General features: G+C 34.2%; 1 protein-coding gene across 1 annotated transcript in view; it reads left to right on the top strand.

Annotated features, from left to right (window-relative positions):
• LOC124358861 overlaps positions 1 to 14,568 on the top strand; it is a 172,325-nt gene extending 157,757 nt beyond the window's left edge. Inside the window, exons 4-5 of the mRNA XM_046811095.1 lie at positions 306 to 501; positions 14,459 to 14,568. Coding sequence (XP_046667051.1) covers positions 306 to 501; positions 14,459 to 14,568 — 306 coding nt within the window. The remainder of the gene's footprint in view (positions 1 to 305; positions 502 to 14,458) is intronic.
• The last annotated feature ends 5,500 nt before the right edge of the window (positions 14,569 to 20,068 follow it).

Here is a 20,068-nt window from a genome sequence, read left to right as displayed (position 1 = left end):
TAGTGACAGATCCTTGTTGTTCCAGTTGGTGAAACAGTTTGGACCGTCCGAGAGTGATCAGGACGATGAAGACCTCATGGGCCGTGCTGTCGATGAGATGAAGATCTAGAGGCATATCATAGTGAACAACAACTATCCTTCAGTGATGGATCCTTATTGTTCCAGCTGGTGAGACAGTTTGGACCGTCCGAGAGTGATCAGGACGATGAAGACCTCAAGGGCCGTGCTGTCCAGGAGATGAAGATCTAGAGGCATATCATAGTGAACACAAACTATCTTTTAGTGACAGATCCTTGTTGTTCCAGCTGGTGAAACAGTTTGGACCGTCCGAGAGTGAGCAGGATGATGAAGACCTCATGGGCCGTGCCGTTCAGGAGATGAGGGTCTTCGAGAGGCATATAATAGAGCACTTCAAAGAGGGACATATCGATAAGGACGATAAGCCTCTCTGGAACTTCTGGAGCGCAGTGTTTTATTGTGGCACTGTCTTCACGACTATTGGTAAGTCAGCCTACCAAGATTATACAAATATTGAGGATAGCAATACAGAGGGGTCGCTAGAATTTTTTTTGCCCTTTTTCTGTCCAAACTCATTGGGCATTGTACTAGTCTTCTCTATCAAATTAAGGCGATGAGTCATCTCTTTATTTCTATTTCCTGCAAGTTCAGATATTCAAAAGCGCACTACATTGAAGTATGTGCTGTATGTATTAAAAAAACGGAGAAAATTTTATATTAAGAAAATTGGCTTTTATTTTGGAAGCAATAGGAATACTGAAAGTTAGTTACTGGGTCAAGAACGGTAAACTATGTTTGACTTGAAACATAATAGCCAAAGTATTTTATATAATAATTTTATTTTTCCTCTGATATTTGTGGACTATAAATTCGATCATGTCACACTATTAAAACATCTGAACATTAAAACACTGTCAAAGATATGCTAATGAAATATAAATGTTCCTGTTACTTATTCTTTATTGTTGAAACAAGAAATTTAAAATTAAAATTTTACTAATTAAAAAAAATTAAACTTAAAATGTTGGTGGTATTGGCAGTTTTATTTTAACATCTGTTAAAATAACTAAAGCAGACTCTCCACAATCCGAGAGCGAAGTATTTAAAGAATTTAATTACGTTAAAATATTTCGACGCTGGGTGAGCGGGAAAACTATATACATGAGTCATGATCAGGGTAACCAGACGTCCGGCTTTACGAGGACATGCCCTCCTTTCCTCCCGGCTTTTGAAAATTATGAAAACGTCCGGCTTTTTGGCAATACTTACATGTTCTAAAATAGTAGCACCATATTAAAAAATTCTTCCGATTTCCGAAGATAGACCACAAAAAGTTATTGCAGCGCACACATAATGCCGTGGCATTTGAACTGCTGTTAGAGTCAGTTGTATGTTGAGTGTTGTCTATAGTGTCACTAACTATTGCTTATAGTGATAATTTCTTATATATGTCTGTTAGATCAGCTTACTAATAATATAATGAATAAAGCAATGAATTAATTCTAATTATTTAACACAATTTATTTTTAATATAATTTTACAAATTTGGTTTATAATTCTTACAGAAGACAATTGTAACAATAATTAATTCAATCTAAGGCCATATCAAAAATAATAGCATCATATAATCAATATATTCTTTATTAGTATTTAATTTTTCGATTGATATGAAAAAACAAATCCAGTACTTATTTTTATTGCGCAATTTTTTAAATAATGTATAAATAAATGTTTTTCGCAAAGCTTATAGGAATATTTATTGATGTCCTCCTTTTCAACCCCAAAAGTCCTCCTTTTAGGAATTTGAATTAGGTCACCCCGGTTGTGACACTAACTTAAACCTAAGAGCTATGAATATCAATCAACAACATAACACGCTGAACTATTCATACAATGTATAAAAAGAATTAAATGCAAAAATTTTTATTATGTTAGATATTAAGGACTGTGCTTGCAGAATTTGCAACCTGGTATATTTAATAGTAGAGCAGAGAAACACTGTATGTACGAGTACAATATCGGGATTTGATCGAACTCAATTGTAGGATGCTATGCTGCAGATTCATGCTGCAGCATTTTTTTTCATTGTAGTGCAAACTCGGCTACCTTCTTTTTGTTTTTAAATGCTTTGTGTGTGTACACCTACCAAAGAGAATTTTTTGTATGTATCGAGAATAGGTCACTGTATTCACTTTAATTATGTAATTAATAAGCATCCACACTGTTTAATGTTTTTGTAAAGTAGTATACTTTTTGGATATTAAATTATGAAATTCAAACAAGTTTGAAATTAATTTATGAATTGATAAACATATTGGCAAAAACTGAAAAGGATTAGTATGTATATAAATAAAATGTTTAAAATTATGTATCTACGAGAGTCATTCACTAAGTAACGAAACAAATTACTACGGCTCAAAAACGGCTGAAACTTTCAAGACGTAAAGTTGGAAACCTTGCGTTGACATCTGATCAGCTGTTAATTCGTATTTTGTAAACATTGCCTCATATAGCATTAATCAGTTAACACTGGCGAATCTGCTAGAGAGTTGCATCGTCAAAGACCAATGTTCCTAATCAGATTTTTAGTCGTGGAAGGAGAAAAAGGTAGTCAGATGCACAAAACAATGTCAAAACTGTTCGAAGAGAATGGTTTGAGTCAATCGAACGTTTAAACATGGATAGAACAGATTCAAACTGGCTGAACAAAAGTTTCTGACGGGCAACGAAGTGGACGACCAATCGAAGTTGGGACTTCTTCTCTCGAATCTCGGATTGACGCGTTAATTCGGGACAAAAGGTGCATCACGAACAGCTTTACAGAATCAAGTACTTTACACAATCGATAGGCAGTACTACAGTGACATGCTGGAAAACAATACACGACCTGTCATTAAAACGAAACGCTGCAGACTCTTGACTGAAGGCGTGAATTTGTTTCATGACAACGCCCATCCACGTTCAGCACATCTGACCAAAGAAGAACCTCAGAAATTGGGGTTGGAGTCTCCCACACCCTCTATATAGTACTGACCTTGCCCCATGAGACTTCCATCTGTATGGTCACCTTAAATAGGCTATCCGAGGGAAACATTTTAAACCCAATGAAAGGTTAAAAATCAGGAGCAAAAGTTGCTTCAAAATCAACCCAAAGACTTTTGCTAAGATAATTTAAAAATGATGATAAGTATGGAACAAGTGTATAAATGTTGCTGGGAACTTAGTCGAAAAGTACCATTTTTGAGCTGTAGTAATTCGTCTCATCACTTATTGTATGACCCTCGTATCACAGATCTTTGACCAAGGTTTTAAAAGTTTAAGTTTTGGAGCTAAAGTCACGATACCTGCCGGTACTCTTGTACTCTTGGGTAACAGTGAAACTAAAACATCGCTCGATTAAGAGGAAATCAGCAAATGCAAGATAGCGTATATAAACTGCTGTACGCCCCTTTTGTATGCAGGAAACTCACTGCGACAATACCATGATACTGCAATGTGTAGTGTAAGCTCCAAGCACAGCAGACAGTCACTAAATGTTATTTGAAATAGTTCTGTGAAAACTCTGCGTTTTATCGGAAATGTATACTTTCAATGCTCGTTGTAATAAAAGCATTCTTGTAATACTTTTGTAATACTTTTTTATGTATAATTATTGCACAGATTGCTATGTGCAACATTTCGTCAATCATCCCATGTTATTCGCTTTTCCAGTATAAGTGTATACAGCGTAGTCATTACCAAGTTTTAATTTGTCTAACAAAAATAGTAAATAAATTTGTTCCTCATTGGCTGAGCGTTAACAATGCCTATGACTCAGCGGGCTGGTAAATATTTACTTTTACCTGTTTATTTGTTTATACGTAAGTTACCTCGAAAAAGAATAGGCCCACAAACTTTCAATTTTTTATGCAGCTTTATTACAATATAGGCAACATGAAGGTCAATGATAATGCATGTTTCTCATCTTGAGATTTGGCTGAGCGTTAACGAAGCTTAATTTTCCGTGTATCTTGAAAATGAACTGAGCTATATATTTGAAACTTTGTATGGGTCTTATCAATATGTAGACTAGTGCCATCCTTTTTTCTCTGTCTTTCTATGTGTCTGTGTGTCTACCACTTTTCTCCAGACCAATTGAGTCTTGGACTTGAAACTTCTACCTAAATAAGATCGAGTTTGATGATGATGTTTGTGTCTTGGCGATTTGGCTGTGCGTTAACGAAATTTATAACCTAGATGGATATCTCCAGAACGAATTTAGTTATGGACTTGAAATTTTGTGTATAGGACCAGACAGGGTTTCCTTAATTCGTGTCGTTGTCTGCAAGTCTGTCTGTCTCTTTGTCGTAAGTTGACTCTTGAAGGAAAGGCACTGGAGATGTGAACCTTGGTACAGACTCCTCTTAGTCTTGGAATGGACATTATTGATTTTGGTATCAAAATTAAATTTGCAAATAAAACATTATTACATTAGTATAATTGATAAACAGGATGGAAAGAAAAACCAGCAGAACAAATAAAGTTTATGATTAAATTGAGTAAAAGTAGGTTACATTTTATCATAAGAAGTAATAAAACTTTTATAGTTTAAACTGACTTTGATTGTAAGGCATCACGTTCATAGATACTCAGTTGTGTTGGTTTATTTGTTTATAGGCAAGATAGGATTTGTTGGTAATGTATGATCCTCAGCAGCATTTAGCTGACCGTCATTGACACCTATCAGTGATTAGGCTGACAAAATGTCCTTTTCTCTTTCCCTGGTGGATATTTACTTTTCTGCTTTATTGTCTGTGTATCTTTAAGACCTCGGAAATGAAATGAGATATAGACTTGGAATCATGCACGCAACTTTAGCGAAGCCTCATACGCTACACGTGGTCTGGCGTACTCCTGCCTTATATAAAACAGCGTGAACTACAGTACATGGGAACTGGTGTTATCTTTACCTGGCTACACGTGGTCTGGCGTACTCCTGCCTTATATAAAACAGCGTGAACTACAGTACATGGGAACTGGTGTTATCTTTACCTGGCTACACGTGGTCTGGCGTACTCCTGCCTTATATAAAACAGCGTGAACTACAGTACATGGGAACTGGTGTTATATTTACCTGGCAAGCATAGTTTGTACCGAGTGGACGAAACACATGAGGTTGTATACTGCTGAGGTCGTAGTAATGAATACTCGATTTGCAAAATTTACTTAAATGTTTAAATGTGGTAAATAAACATAAAAGCACCACTTCTAGATATTAAAAGTAAAGTAATGTATTGCTACTTTGATGCTAAATAGAGTGATAATGAACTAAATGATATCATGGGGGTGGGCCTAATGGTTCCACTGTTCTATGGGAGTTTTGTATACGAACTTAATAATTATTTAAAACTTTAAAATTGATTTTCCTTCACGTTGATGTCGACTCACAAGCGCGGGTGTCAGCATCTTGGCTCGACATTGCAGCTGTAGTCGGAAAAAGTGAAGATTAGTAGATTAGAAGTCTAAAACGTGAATGCTGGAAATACTCAAAATTAAAATTAGATACTCGAAGTTGAAATAAAGGCCCCGAAAGTTGAACTCGCGGACATGTGGCGCGAGATGTTGCTCGGCAGCTACAAAATTATTACGCGTGCCAATTAGGTTTCTAATCCGCCAAGAATTTAGTTCCAAGAACATCGGATGTAACTTGTATTAAACAGTAACGAGTAATAGGATTACGTAAATATGTATTATATAAAATACAACTGAATAACGGTTCAAGTTTGTTTCAGAGGAAAATTTATATTTACAAGGTAGTTTTTATTTCGATATCTAAATACATTTGTGATAAATAGTGACGATTTAGAAACCTTTAAGTACTGTATCCACTCGTAGAACCATTCAGTTTGCAATAAACATGAATCTTCTACTAATTAATACCAAAAGATCTTTAACATAAGTGACACGTACAAGAAATTAAAAAAAATTAAATATTTATTTATTAAATAAGATTGTGCACAAGAACATTATATTATACAGAAGAATTACAAAGATACAAAGAGAGGTAAACTGCTGCGACGTTGGGTTCTCTGTAAATCAATCACAATGCCGTTCGTCTTATATCTGAGGCGGTAGCTACGTGGGCTTCCCCCTTTGTTATGCTCTTCTACCTGGTTTTCTTTTAAACCTGCGGAAATATTTTTATTCGAGAATCTGTTATTTGTGGACGAAATACAAAATAACAATGAAACAAACGTATTAGTGTAAAATAATACATTCCTGTTAAATAGAAAAAATTTAATACACAGCATCCTCGTTTTTGGACAGGAAGAGTACAGTATAGGTATGATAATAGAGATTTATAAAAATTGGAATAGACTTTATTTGTTCAGTTTTTATTTGTCAATAGGAATAAGGAATATTTATAATTTGTTACAATTCCAAATATGTCTACAGTAACATGTGGTAAACAGGTCACAGAACTGTAAATTAGGCCGTTTTTGAGAAACCCAGTGTCGTCAATTTTCTGCAAGTTTTACTAAAATTTTGTTCTGTTTCTTGGTGAAATAAAAGGTTATTGTTGCTCAAACATGATAGAATGTGTTTTATAACTCAATTTTTTCATCTGACACCGGTTTTCTAAAAAAACGACCTAACTTACAGTTGTGGGACCTGTTTTAGTTAATTTATTAGCTCAAAACCATAGCAAACGACTGAATTCTTTCCTTAACCCATTTTACCAGAATTTGAGAAAGACACATTTATGTGTTTTTTTTTTTACATTTGACAGGTTCTGACAGGACGTTTCATGTAATAATAATTCTGTTTTATAAATATTTATTTTTGTTTAAACATTAACTTTAATGCCGTTACCAATCTTTGAAATTGTATTTTTTTAATCGATTTACTGTGAAATAAAACTGAATTCATAAACTCCAACTCGAACCATCTATAACTTTTAATAGTTTGTCAGAAAACATAAAAACCTCACCCAAAAATATTTTTCATAAGGAAAATATTCACAATGAAGTAAAAAAAATGGTTTCCTGAAACCGATTTTTAACAAATACTGCTGATAAAACAACGATTTCAATATTTAATTTATGTTATAAAGTTATTTAAGTAAAATAACTAAAACAGTAATACAGGAAAACGTGTATTGTGTAATTATTATTTTTATAATTAACATAAACCTTTAATATTTTTTAAAGAGATAGCATATAATTATTTTTAGTTTTAGACCACTTTAAGAATGATCGTATAAGAATGACTTTTGTCTGATTGCACATGTGTACGTACTAATGATGGAACCTCTAAACAGGCTTTGTCTTAGAGGCTCTAAATTTGCTCAAATGATGTACCGTACATATGGATAAATTTGTTTGAGAAATAGTGATTTACTGAAAATGTATTTACTTTTTGGTCCACAATTAATTGTTATAGAATTTTATTTATATTTGATGTACACATATTTATATGAAAGTTGCAACATTGAGGAGACAATATATTGATCGAAATTGAACCAAACTGTTAAAACTTGAGTTGCTATGTATTTTTAACTAGTCAAGCTTTGTATATTTTGATAAGGTAAGTTTAATACAATACTTTACGTTCTCGTATAGTTTGTCAGTATATTTATGTTAATTTCCCAAATTAACAATATGCTAACACAGCATTCAGCCCATAACCTTTTGAAATGCCAAAAGGTTAATGTTGGCATTAACCTGCTACACTAAACCCTTTGCCAATGGTTTAGTGTAGCGGGTACGACAGTTATCGCAAGATAACCAAATCAAGCAACGTCGAGCGTGGCTGCTGCTTGGATGGGTGACCGCTGAGCGATCCTGTCCTTGCAAGCAGCCCGCCCCCCTGCCATTCATTAGTGGTGGAATAATCAATTGGCATGTGATTTGTCCTAAGCAGGTATTCTTCTCTATAGCTAATACAATTTACATATGTTCTTAAATTTCTCTTTACAAAATCATAAAAAGAATTAAAATATAACATTCAATAAAAAGAAATCATTTAATATAAACAACTATGTTATTCAATATGAAATTTAAAATCTAATATATATAGTAACAGTTACTAGTTCATAAAAATTTAAATATAATACGAATGAAGAAATAAATATTAATATAAATAACCAGAAAAAAATACTTAGAATTCAATAACTTCTAACAGCTAATAGAGCTGGATACTGGTCTGGGCATACTCGCTAAAAAAGGCATTTTGCAATCAAAAATTACACGAGTACCAACAGCAGCTGAAAATGGAAAACAACAGCAACAAAATAAAACAACAAAAAAGCAACAATAAATAAAATTACTAAAATAAAAACAACAAAATAGCTGAACGAGGCAACGTGGTATCACCTCATACATTCTCAACGGTAACTACAGGTACGTTGCTACAACTCTACTACAGTCATGACAACACTCCATGTAGTATTGCGGAATAAACTCTGTGTAATAAATTTATGCAAGTTTTCCAATTCAGTTCCATATTGTCAAGTGAAATTGCTATGTTACTCAATGAAAGCAATGGTGTAAATGTTATTTTGTATGAATTTAAGAGTTATATCAATATGGTGTTTAATAAAGAGTGCCACAAACGTCTTTGACTGGTAATACACATCACGAAAAAAATGTACTGTAATCATAGGTCGAAAAATGTTTCATTTGGCAGCAAGCCGGTATTTTTTATTAAAAAAATAATATCTCTAGAAGTAGTAAAGCTACAAATACCAAACTTTGCACATAGGTGGTGATAAATAAAATAAAAATGAAAAGTTGTGTCATTTGCTTCAATGTGAACAAAGTCAATATAAAAAAGACTAATATCGGCCAAACATCAAGACCTGTGTAATCGAGGCTAAAAGAACATATTTACAATTATAAAAAAGAAAACATTGAAAAATCTAAATTAGTTGAATCTAAATGCTATAAAGGAAAATCACCATATAGATTTTGTATCATCAAGTTTAGTTTTAAAGAATCTTCCTGGACTAAAAGAAACAAAATTGAAAGTGCATGTACCTGGTTGACGGTTTTGAAAGATAATTGTATTTCCCAACCTTCCTAAATTTCATTGAAATTTTACTGAAATAAATTTTATTGTGGAAGAAATACAAATGTCTTATATTAAAACCTGGTGACTTTCATCAAGCATACAAAGCAGAAAAATTTGCACCTGTTCAAAATTTTTGAAGTCAAATAATAAAAAAATAGATTCCAACTATTTTTCAATTTGTATTACAACTCCAACGGTACTTTCTTCAATTTGTATTACAACTCCAACGGTACTTTCTTCAATTTGTATTACAACTCCAACGGTACTTTCTTCAATTTGTATTACAACTCCAACGGTACTTTCTTCAATTTGTATTACAACTCCAACGGTACTTTCTTCAATTTGTATTACAACTCCAACGGTACTTTCTTCAATTTGTATTACAACTCCAACGGTACTTTCTTCAATTTGTATTACAACTCCAACGGTACTTTCTTCAATTTGTATTACAACTCCAACGGTACTTTCTTCAATTTGTATTACAACTCCAACGGTACTTTCTTCAATTTGTATTACAACTCCAACGGTACTTTCTTCAACGAAATCCGTCTACGCATAACAAAGCATGACAACTTCAAAATCATCAGCTGCTTTGACATGTCTGTTGCTCTGGGGTTTGTGCAAGATAAGATGTACAAGGTAATGAGATAAGGTGATAGAGATAGATAAGTTGTACCTCATAAGAGGTACACCTTGTTGCAAGCTGCGTAACAGGATTTGATGAGAATGGATGCCAAGTTTCAAATCTATACATCATTTCACGTGTTGGGTTAAATTTCATTTTATTGTTCTCAGTTTGTTTAAAAAATGTATTTATTGTGTGAGTTATTTAGTGTTTTGAAACACCACCAACGACAGTAAATTAAAACTGAATTTAAAACAAGCAAAAATAATTATTCTTCTAGTAAAGAGTGCCAAAGCATGGAATCCACCAACGATTTACAGCAAACGGACCGAACCTGTAGGCAAATTTAAAGAAACTCCTTCATCCCACACAATTGGAAGGATGCCCTGCATTATTAATCGAGGAGTTAAAACAACAAATCCTTCTGTTTCTTCTCGCTACGTATTTTACTTTTTTCTGTCTTCACGCTTCTCCTTCCTCAAAAAATAACGGTTTATTTTGTGACCGTTATGACTGGTAAAAAGATTTGTTAATGCAAATATTGTTTATTAAATACCTCTGTTTTTAGTATTTATACTTACCTCCCCCTTCCTATTAATTTCTTAACATACAAAATATCCACTAATACCCTTGATGGGTCCAAGACTGAAACCGTGACGCTTTTGGAACACCCTTAAAAACTAATAAACTCAAGAAAAATAAAATAAAATTAAGAAGATGCCGTGGTACCAAAGCCACGTGAATTATGATTTAATCAACGACCAAAAGCTTTCCATTCTTTATGACTCTCTAAAACTTCATTATTTTGAGTGGGACGTCTACTATTTTATGATAATTTCACATGGATAATAGAAAATATAAATTTAAAAAAGTGTTATTCTTTGCATTTTTTTTAATGAATGGATGTTTAAATCTGGATACTTATATTGATCGCAATGCTCTAAAAACAAACATTACCTTGACGAAGAAGAAGAAGAATTAAGAAATTAATCGAGGAACATAGTGGCAATATACATTAAATACTCAAGTTGGGAGCTTAAATTAAGAGTATGGATGTGAAAATCTTTTTCTGTATATACCACCCAAAGTATTCATTTTTTACGTCTTTCCTGTGCTACTGTAATAGAGATCAAGTTCACAATGAAAAAAGTTTCTTGTATGTTCAGTAAGCGGCAAATAAATTAAATGCTTTGTTTGCGCGAGAAAACTGTAAAAATCCAGTAGCGTCCTCAAGTATGACCTGTGCAGTAGTATGTTGCTGATAACAATAAGTTTTTACAGATAACAGTCTCACCATTCTTGTTACGTTGCGTACGTAATTATAAGGTCAAATACCTTCAGACCCCGTGCCCTCTCGCCTCCAGCCAACATCTCGTCAACAACATCACATCCAATTGAGTCTTAGAGTAAAGTCGAAATTAAGATTCCAGAATATATCTACGTTCAGGTTATTCTGGATGGTTGGGGTAGGAGCCTCCTGCAGACAAGAGTCATGAGGAAATATTTTGGGCGTTCTCCTTGAAAAAAGTCGAGGCCAGCTCTATACCAGCCTCTCCAATCAAAGCTGGCCGGGAGTGACACACCCTTCTTCAGGCTAAAAAGAACCTTTGACTCTTTGGGTACGATCCCCACCAACTCCAACGCATTGTATCCCCGCAGAAGACTAGGCTTATCGATCTACCCCTACACCCCAATATCTCAACGCTTCCGGTTACTGGTATGCCGTTCCTGGACGACCACAAGGTTGGCCAGATTGAAGCGACACACCGGCTTTTGCTGTACCCAATGTGGGTTCATGTTAAAAGTGAGAAACCAGCCAGAAATGAATACTCCAGGATAATGAGGATTAAGGTTGCAAGATACTCTCCCAAATATAAAGGACCAATTTTTTGTTGAAATCAATCTGATAGAATTTATTGTAATTTAAATCTATTATATATCACATTAATTTAATATTTTTATATTGAACCAAGTGGTATTAATTGTATTGAAATTAGCCCATTCACAGTTGGATTGAACTCAGAACACACTGTCTGCGAATGCGTAATGGAGTTAGTGACCACAGGTTGATGAACTATTTGGCCTCTCTGCCCAACCGCGATCAACAATGGACCAACCAATCTTGTCGGCGTGAGAGTTATTTGGGCTCTACTCGGTCCAACGACTACTCAATTAATCTCTAGTTTATTTCAGTAATATTAACAGTTAATTATTAAGCCATATGACTTTTCCGTATTCTATAAAATCGTTTTTATAATTAAAAAAATAATAATTTATTTTTTGCCGTATTATTCAAAATTCAGATATAGATATACGAACATGATTATTATAATGTTTAATGAGAACTAAAAGTTTAATAGTGAAATATCTTGTATCTAAATTATGTAAGGATTAGTAATGTAATTTTTTCATGGTGGTTTCTTGTAAATTAGGAAATACGGTTTCTGACACCGGGAGAACACACATAGGAAGAACAAGTTTTTTCAAGGGATTAATTGTACATTGAATAAAATTAATTATCTACTGCGTAAAAAAACTCACGTATAAATTAATTATATCAAGTAATACAAATAAGGTTTGGACAACAAATTCTCTATCTGTCACTCTGTGTTATCCGCACATTATTTTAGAGTTTACCTATATTGATATCAACGTGCAATATACTCAGTATTCATATGACAGATTGTGATTGGAAAGAATCATGGTTGAAAACACATTCTTAAACTAAATAACTAAAAATGTAAAAAATAATAAAATTTGGTAAACAATTTGGCTGCAACGTATGTGCAAATTTTCAATTCACGCAATAGTAGTTTGCTCTGCGTTAGCGAAGTCTATTTCTCGAGCGGCAGGAAAAGGTTCACCAGTCTTTATATTAGTCCGAGAAACAATTTACATATAGATTTAAAACTTTACGTGAATCTAGATTTCCATATGATGACTACCGTGTTATATGATGGTATTTCACTCCATGGGGTTTGGTGAGCATTAGCGAAAATTTTAAGATTATTCTTATAGGTAACCATCATGGCAACGCAAAATTCGCCGAAAAAATGTGAGCACAAACTGTGTGAACTGTAGACTTGAGATAGATGTGGCACAATCCATACTACACGAACAATTCAATCAATTAAAATCGTCAGGTGTGTCAATCAATAAAGATCAACTAGAGACAGTAAAGGATTGGGTGGATCATTAGAGGAAGCCATATTTTGGCACCATTTATTCAATTCAGCATCCAGTTCGGGCCCATTTATCGTAGATGGCGTGGGCGGCCTGCCTCTGGCACGGGAGACCGAGGCGGTAATTATCTCTTTCGCAAGCCGCCGTTCTCAACAAACTTTGCCCAGAATAGGTGACAAAATTCTCAGTTTTTTAAGAACTATTAAAAACAAGATCTCGACGTCTTTTATAGCAATCAGACAAATTCTGTCTTGAAGAACGGACTCTTTGGCGTATAATATAACTAATAATTACCAAAAAATATTTCAGCTTTAGACAAAATTTCAATGTGGAAATCCATAATTCAAACAACCATTTGAGAATGCATATTTGTGAGTTTAATATTGAACTTTTTTACAGAAGATGATCATTTATTCTGTTCCACTGATGGAGAACACATGACGTTTCATAGGTTAAATCTTTTACAAAGTGTTACCGAAGAATATTTCAGCTGTAGAGAAAACGTTTCAACTTGGAAATCCATAATTCAAACATCTATTTGATCAAACATGTGGAAAACGGATGAATACATATTTGTTACAGTATTAGCCATAATAAACAGTACTGAAACTGAATTAGCTGTAGTTGCCCTCTCGATCAGCTGATTCAATTGTCGATTGTTGCCACGGCTTCGTGTTCATTACTTATTTGGGGTTAGTTTTTGCTAACATGGTGCTAATAACGGTAGAGAAAGGTTTTATCGTAGAGCATTATTTTCGCTCATACGAAATTGGACGTGTGGGTGGGCCAAGCTTGTCATACACTGCATTACGTTTTCAGTAACATTTCCACAACCCACCAACTAATGCTGTGATTCTTAGTGTTGCTGAAAAATTTCGAAGAACAGGTAGTGTTTTGACACAGGGAAAGGGCTTTTCAGGTCGCCCAACTAATATGTGTACAAATGAAAACCACGGAAGAGTGTTGCAGAAAGTGTTACAGTCACCGAAAATAAGCCTAATGCGACCTTCTCTTAAACTGAATATTAGCAATACGTCAATGCGAAGAATGTTCAAACACATTGGTGGTTTTACAGGATAAAAACTGGACAACCTTTGAACTGTAGAAACAAACTAGCCAGAGTTCAGTACTGTGCTTCAATGTTAGCAATATACTTTGAAGAACCTGAGTTTCTGAATGGATGGTTTACAGATGAATTTCATGGGCACCTTAATGGTTACATAAACAAGCAGACAACACGCTTCCTTGGATTTGAACTTCCTAACATTGTTTTACAGAGGCCACAGCATAGTACGCGTGTAACCATTTGTGCGCTGTTTCTGATTAGGGTATAGTGGAACCATACTTTTTTGAGGACAACAATGGAAAGTCTCTTACTGTAAATCAGTATCGATATAGGGCCATTCTTAATCGTTTTGTGAGAGACCTCAGGAGTTTGTCGTGCACGAAACCTGTCGTTAAATTCACAGTGGTTCCAGCAAGATGGCGCAACCAGTCACACTGCCGTTAACAACATTGCTTTCCTCCAACAAACCTTTGGCAATCGTCTCATCTCCCTTAGATCAAACTTTCCTTATCCAGCCCACTCCCCCGATCTTACAACACCGGACGCCTACGTCTGGGGAATGTTGAAAGAAAACATTTTCCGCAAGGCCCCACCATCTACCATCGTTCAACTAAAAGAAAAATAACCGTGTGTATTAGGAGAATGGAACAACCCTTATTCATAAAAATGATGCAAAACCTACAAAAACGGTACGATTGTTGCCTCAAACTGAACAGGGTCATATTGAACATGTTAATACCCGAGTTAAACCGATTTTGCTTCCTTTGACTTGTATTTATTGGTAAAATCTATATGTAATGTTACCGTGTTTAAAATAAGAAAATATTACAATTTCAGTACTGTTTATTTTGGCTAATACTACTGTATTTTATCTATCTATTTCCAACAGTTTACTTATCCAAAACAGTTACGTTGAGAAATAAACAGTGTGTTAACCTTTAGTTTTATTCTAATGAATAATCCATATAACAGTAACTACTGTGGTAGATGTGTCAGGAATGTGGTTAAACTACGTACAGTATTACAATATTTGGTTAACCCTTTACGTAGCATGTATCCATTTATATACATTATCCTGGCCTGTGATGCTCTCCGTGTTGTCACACACTCACTATATACTGCCAAGATAACAGTTTAATTAATATTAAATTTCCTCTTGGCAAAACAACAGTTATAAAAGAGCTTAAATACGTGCAATTACCTAAGTACGTTTGGCTTTCGGCATTTATTCATCAGCTAGACGAATAAAGCTTGATCCAGAGTCATCTGGATCCGCATTCAATTATCCAACACAATCTAAGAATCCAACAAGTCAATACAATGTGTTAGAATGTATGCTTGCTATATAAATTGAAAGCTGTCTTGTACTAGAGAAAATTCTTGAACTAATAATAAATCCGCATGATTTCCTATCTTTGTTAGTTAAATGGCCAGAAAAAGTTGTTTAAAATTTGATACAGGTCATGTTTTGCTTAAAAACGTATTTTATTAGGATTTAAAGGTGCCCATACACACTCTTGTGCCTACAGCATTTAAACCACTTTAACATTCAATCAGTTTTAAGTTTGGTTAAAAGTTTCCTGGGAAACTTAATAAAGCTGGACGGACGCATGAGGTTTTAAAATATTAGTACGGGAACTAAAAGAGTCCCCGCACATCTTGCATCTTGTATATTATGAAGTAAATGCACAGCTTCTGCAAAATCATCTTCTCATATCATATTGGACACTAAAAGTATTTTATTAAGAAAGGTTTGTGGCTACTTACAAGACTTACTAGAACTTGTGGTTTATCAAGGCTACTTGGCCAGAGATTTAGCCAAACCTCTATTATTTTGTAAGCCCCATGAAAGTCTGATTTACAGAAAATGGTTCATGCACATTCCAGTTCTTTCCGATCCAGAATTATTATACGTTAGTAGCGTAAAATCTACATTTTTATTCGTAGCATGAGATTAATTTAAAATTTCCAACCCATTCCTATGCGATGTTTATGTCAGGTTTAAGGACTCACTAAAGCTATTAGATACACCTTTTCGTGGGATATGGTACTGTCACCGGATAAGAGATCTATATGGGCAGATAAAAGAACTGGTGTTTAGAATAGGTCAAGAGGTCAATGGCCTAAAACGAATGTCAGCCGCACCGTTGCCAAACAACCTCTCTGCTGGAGCTCCGTCTACTGCATGTCTCTTCTGTATCTTTTCAACCAGACTTGGATTGATAAAATTTATTAAGGTCAATGGGTTTCACAACAATTTTTTATTAGTTAGATATGTTAAATAAACGTTTAAGTAGTTAGTAATTGATAGATTTTTTTGTTCTCTTAGGACAAGAAGTTCTCTTAGGGGCGTCCGGGGTCCATTTTGGGTCAAATTTTAAATTTTTATTTTTTGACATTTTTGTATTCTTTGGAATATTACGAGTAATTTGACATATCATACATACAATTTGGACGAGTGCAACCTTATGTAATTAATTTATTTATTATGGTCTGCATTGTGTTTTTCGCTGGCAGGGGCGTCAGGGCGAGGGACGTATGTTTATACTTACTACAGTTGTAATAATATAAGCTACACATACTTGTTGTGTTGGTAACACTGTTTGTTCTTTACTGTCATATGATTCTTTCTCATTTGTTGTCATCTGTTATAACCAAGGTTTCTGTGTTATTTGCTTTGTGAATTGTGTTGTTTACACTTCCTGATGATAAAACTATTGGGGGGAAAGGTAGGTTGACTCTTGATGCTATAAATGAAATTTAAATATGCTATGGGCTGGCCATTAGAAGAAACGTTTACAGTCTGGAAAATATGAAGAGGGCTGTTTGGGCGGAGTATTTCCATCTCATTTCAACAAATAAAGAACCAGCGCACAGTTTGTGTCCGAAAACTGCTGATACGTGGTGCAAATACCAACAAGCTATCCAGAAGAAAGAAGCCTATGACCACAATGAACACTTCCACATTGCCCCTGTAGTAATGGAACATGTTAAACAAATTTTCAAGGACTTAACTAACTCCACGCTGCTGGCGAAATGTCTTCATGGACAGACACAAAATCCGATCGAGTCTCTAAACAGTGTGGTGTAGTCGCGTATTCCAAAATCGACTTTAGTTATGAAAAAGACCCTTGAGTTTGGTGTTTATGAAGCCATTGCCTCTTTCAACAAAGGAAAAATTGTTAAATGTGAAGTACTCAAGAAAGTAGGTATAATGCCAGGCAAAAACTGTGTTGAGGTTATGAAGCGATTCGACAGGATGCGCACGCAGGTGGCACACCCTTATGTCTAGTCTGGCAATAGCCTTTGACTCTTAGGGAACAAACCCCAGCAACTCCAGCAGTCATCTCCCGCAGTAGACTAGACCTTACCCTTGCACTCTAGAATCTCGTTTAGTGATGTTCCTGGACATCAATAAAGTTGTCAGATGTAAGTGACACATCGATTTTTGACGTCCGCACTGGGGTTCAACTAGAAGGTACAAACCAGCCAGAAGTGAACCCTCCTGGGCGAATTAATATGTTAGTAATCACTAATACAGAGCGTAATCAGCATCGTTCACAGCACTGAAAGGGTTAAATTTTATAATATACTTATAAGTAGCAAAAGTGACATAGTTATCAAACGCCGCGTCGTGACCGCTATGTCGTAATTGTCCTCGTGACGTCATGACGGAGTCGTCACCCTGCTGGAGGTGTCAGCTTAGTCACAGATTATATTAATAACACTTGGCACCGCCACACATTCCTTAGCGCAGTCTGTCTGTCCTATCCCTTCCTTGTCCGCGTCTCTTCAAAGTGATCTTGTCCACATAACACGTGGGTCGAATGCGGTTTTAGTTTACACGCGCTGACATACAACCAGTGTTTCATTTCTTCCGCAAACGTTGTTGGTACGAGTGTTCTTCTTCACTGCACAGCTTAGGTATTCCGTTTCAGCAATTTTAAATTTAAAAGTCATACACGAGATAAACTGTTTAGCGAACCTTCATTGAACAGCAATAAAAGGGTGATCTCCCAGCGTAATTGTCTTAAATGAAAATGTTACGAAATGTTACAAACGTCTTACGAAGTTCGAACAAAGTTACGAAGATCTTGAGGAATGTATCAAACAAATAAGGTCATGCAACTACTGCATGTTTCAGATCCTGTTTTAAAAACATAATATTGGTTTATTATAAGTGCCTTTCGAAAAACTAATTAAATAATAACAACCAAAATTCTGTTAAGAGTGTTTTGCTGGAGGCGATATCAATGTCTTAATAATTTATTAAAGAAATAAGGTCAGGCAACTACTGCATGTTTCAGATCCTGTTTAAAAAATAATATTGGTTTATTATAAGTACCTTTCGAAAAAATAATGCTAAAAATAATCAAATAATAACAACCAAAATTCTGCTAGGAGTGTTTTGCTGGAGGCGATAACAATGTCTTGATAATTTATAAAACTAATAAGGTCAGGCAACTACTGCATGTTTCAGATCCTGTTTAAAAAATAGTATTGGTTTATTATAAGTGCCTTTCGAAAGTATAATGCTAAAAAATAATTAAATAATAATATTAAAAAATACTTTTAAGTGTGTTTTGCTGGAGGCGATAACAATGTCCTGATAATTTATAAAACAAATAAGGTCATGTGACTACTGCATGTTTCAGATCCTGTTTAAAATAAATAATACCGATTTATTATCAGGCCCTTTCGAAAATATAATGCTAATAAATAATTAAATAATAATATTTAAAAAAATACTTTTAGTGTTTTAAGTTTTGTTGGAGGTGATAACAATGTCCTGATAAATTCGCTAAAACTAATAAGAGCGTTCTGTGTTACCTGACCACTCTGACCAGGGTGGACTTTGTTGTTCTTATCACCCTGTATGTGCTGGGTGGTAACCTCCCAGTTATTCATCCCTGTCACTATGTGTCGGTAATGTCACCCGACTGAGCTACCCCCTACATAGACCGACACGTGATAATTTTCATGTATTTTTCAAGCTAACTTTGGAAGTCTCCCTCCACAAAGCAGGATTGTTCCAGGGGCTGTTACGGCCTTTAATACTACTTTTAATAGTTTATTTTTTGTAATTTTTATTGTTTTCTGGATGTGTTGAATTTTAAGTATGTGTATGAAATACGTTATTTATTTAAGCCTTTTACTATGATCACTCTAATTGGCTTTTACAAGTTGAAGATTTGGAACAATATGTTGCCATTGAGTCCTGGACTGATATTTACTAACTTTGGTTCAAGCAGAGTATCTAATATATTTAATTTTTCTTTTTCTTTTTTGATGTAAAATTCACATTTTTAAGCTAATTTGTATTATTTTATTGATCCTATTATAGTATCATATAAGGTATAACACCTTTTATTTAGCTAGGATTGTTAAAGTAGTGTATTAATTATCAACTTTGTATAATAACTTCCATTTTGAGTGCTGATATATTTTTTAAACCTAATGTTCATATACCGGAACCTCAAATCAGGCTTAGCCTTTGAGGCCTAAATTTACTCATTTAACTGTAAAAATGTGGGAAATATAGTGATAGTCTTATACTTTTATCATATGTTGTATTCTTAATTTTTAAGAAATGTTTATGTTAATTTTTTTATAAATAGACGATTTTGGACATTTAGTCTAGTCATTTTTAAAGTACGGTAATGTACACTTATCCGATGTATGATATATTAAGACCCTTACTTTGTTTTGTGTTGGAGTGAGAAAATAAATTCTTTCTTTCTTTTAATATAAAGACCCAAACTTAAGATATAATTGAACCCTGGATCACAAGTGACCTATTTCGGACAGTTCATTGAAGGAGGAGCTCTTCTTATTGGAAAACACTATTTTCTATTATTGGATAAAAGAAAACTGATAACTTAATTATACAATAATTTTACTTTTTTCACACGAAGCCTTTCGAAATCATAGATACCATCGTCAAGTGTGAATCATCAATTTGAATTTGATATAAATATTTATAAATAAATAAAATAAACCAATATTTATTATGCATATACATATATATTATATATAATATTTATATGAATAAATATTTATTTATATACTAATAATATAAAATGTATATTATTAAAAATTGTTGATTCACACCTGACGATGCCATC

This window comes from Homalodisca vitripennis, chromosome 4, assembly GCF_021130785.1.
Source record: "Homalodisca vitripennis isolate AUS2020 chromosome 4, UT_GWSS_2.1, whole genome shotgun sequence".
Lineage (NCBI taxonomy): Eukaryota > Metazoa > Arthropoda > Insecta > Hemiptera > Cicadellidae > Homalodisca > Homalodisca vitripennis.
Note: the sequence above shows the minus strand (reverse complement) of the source record. Positions and strands in the feature narration are given on the sequence as shown.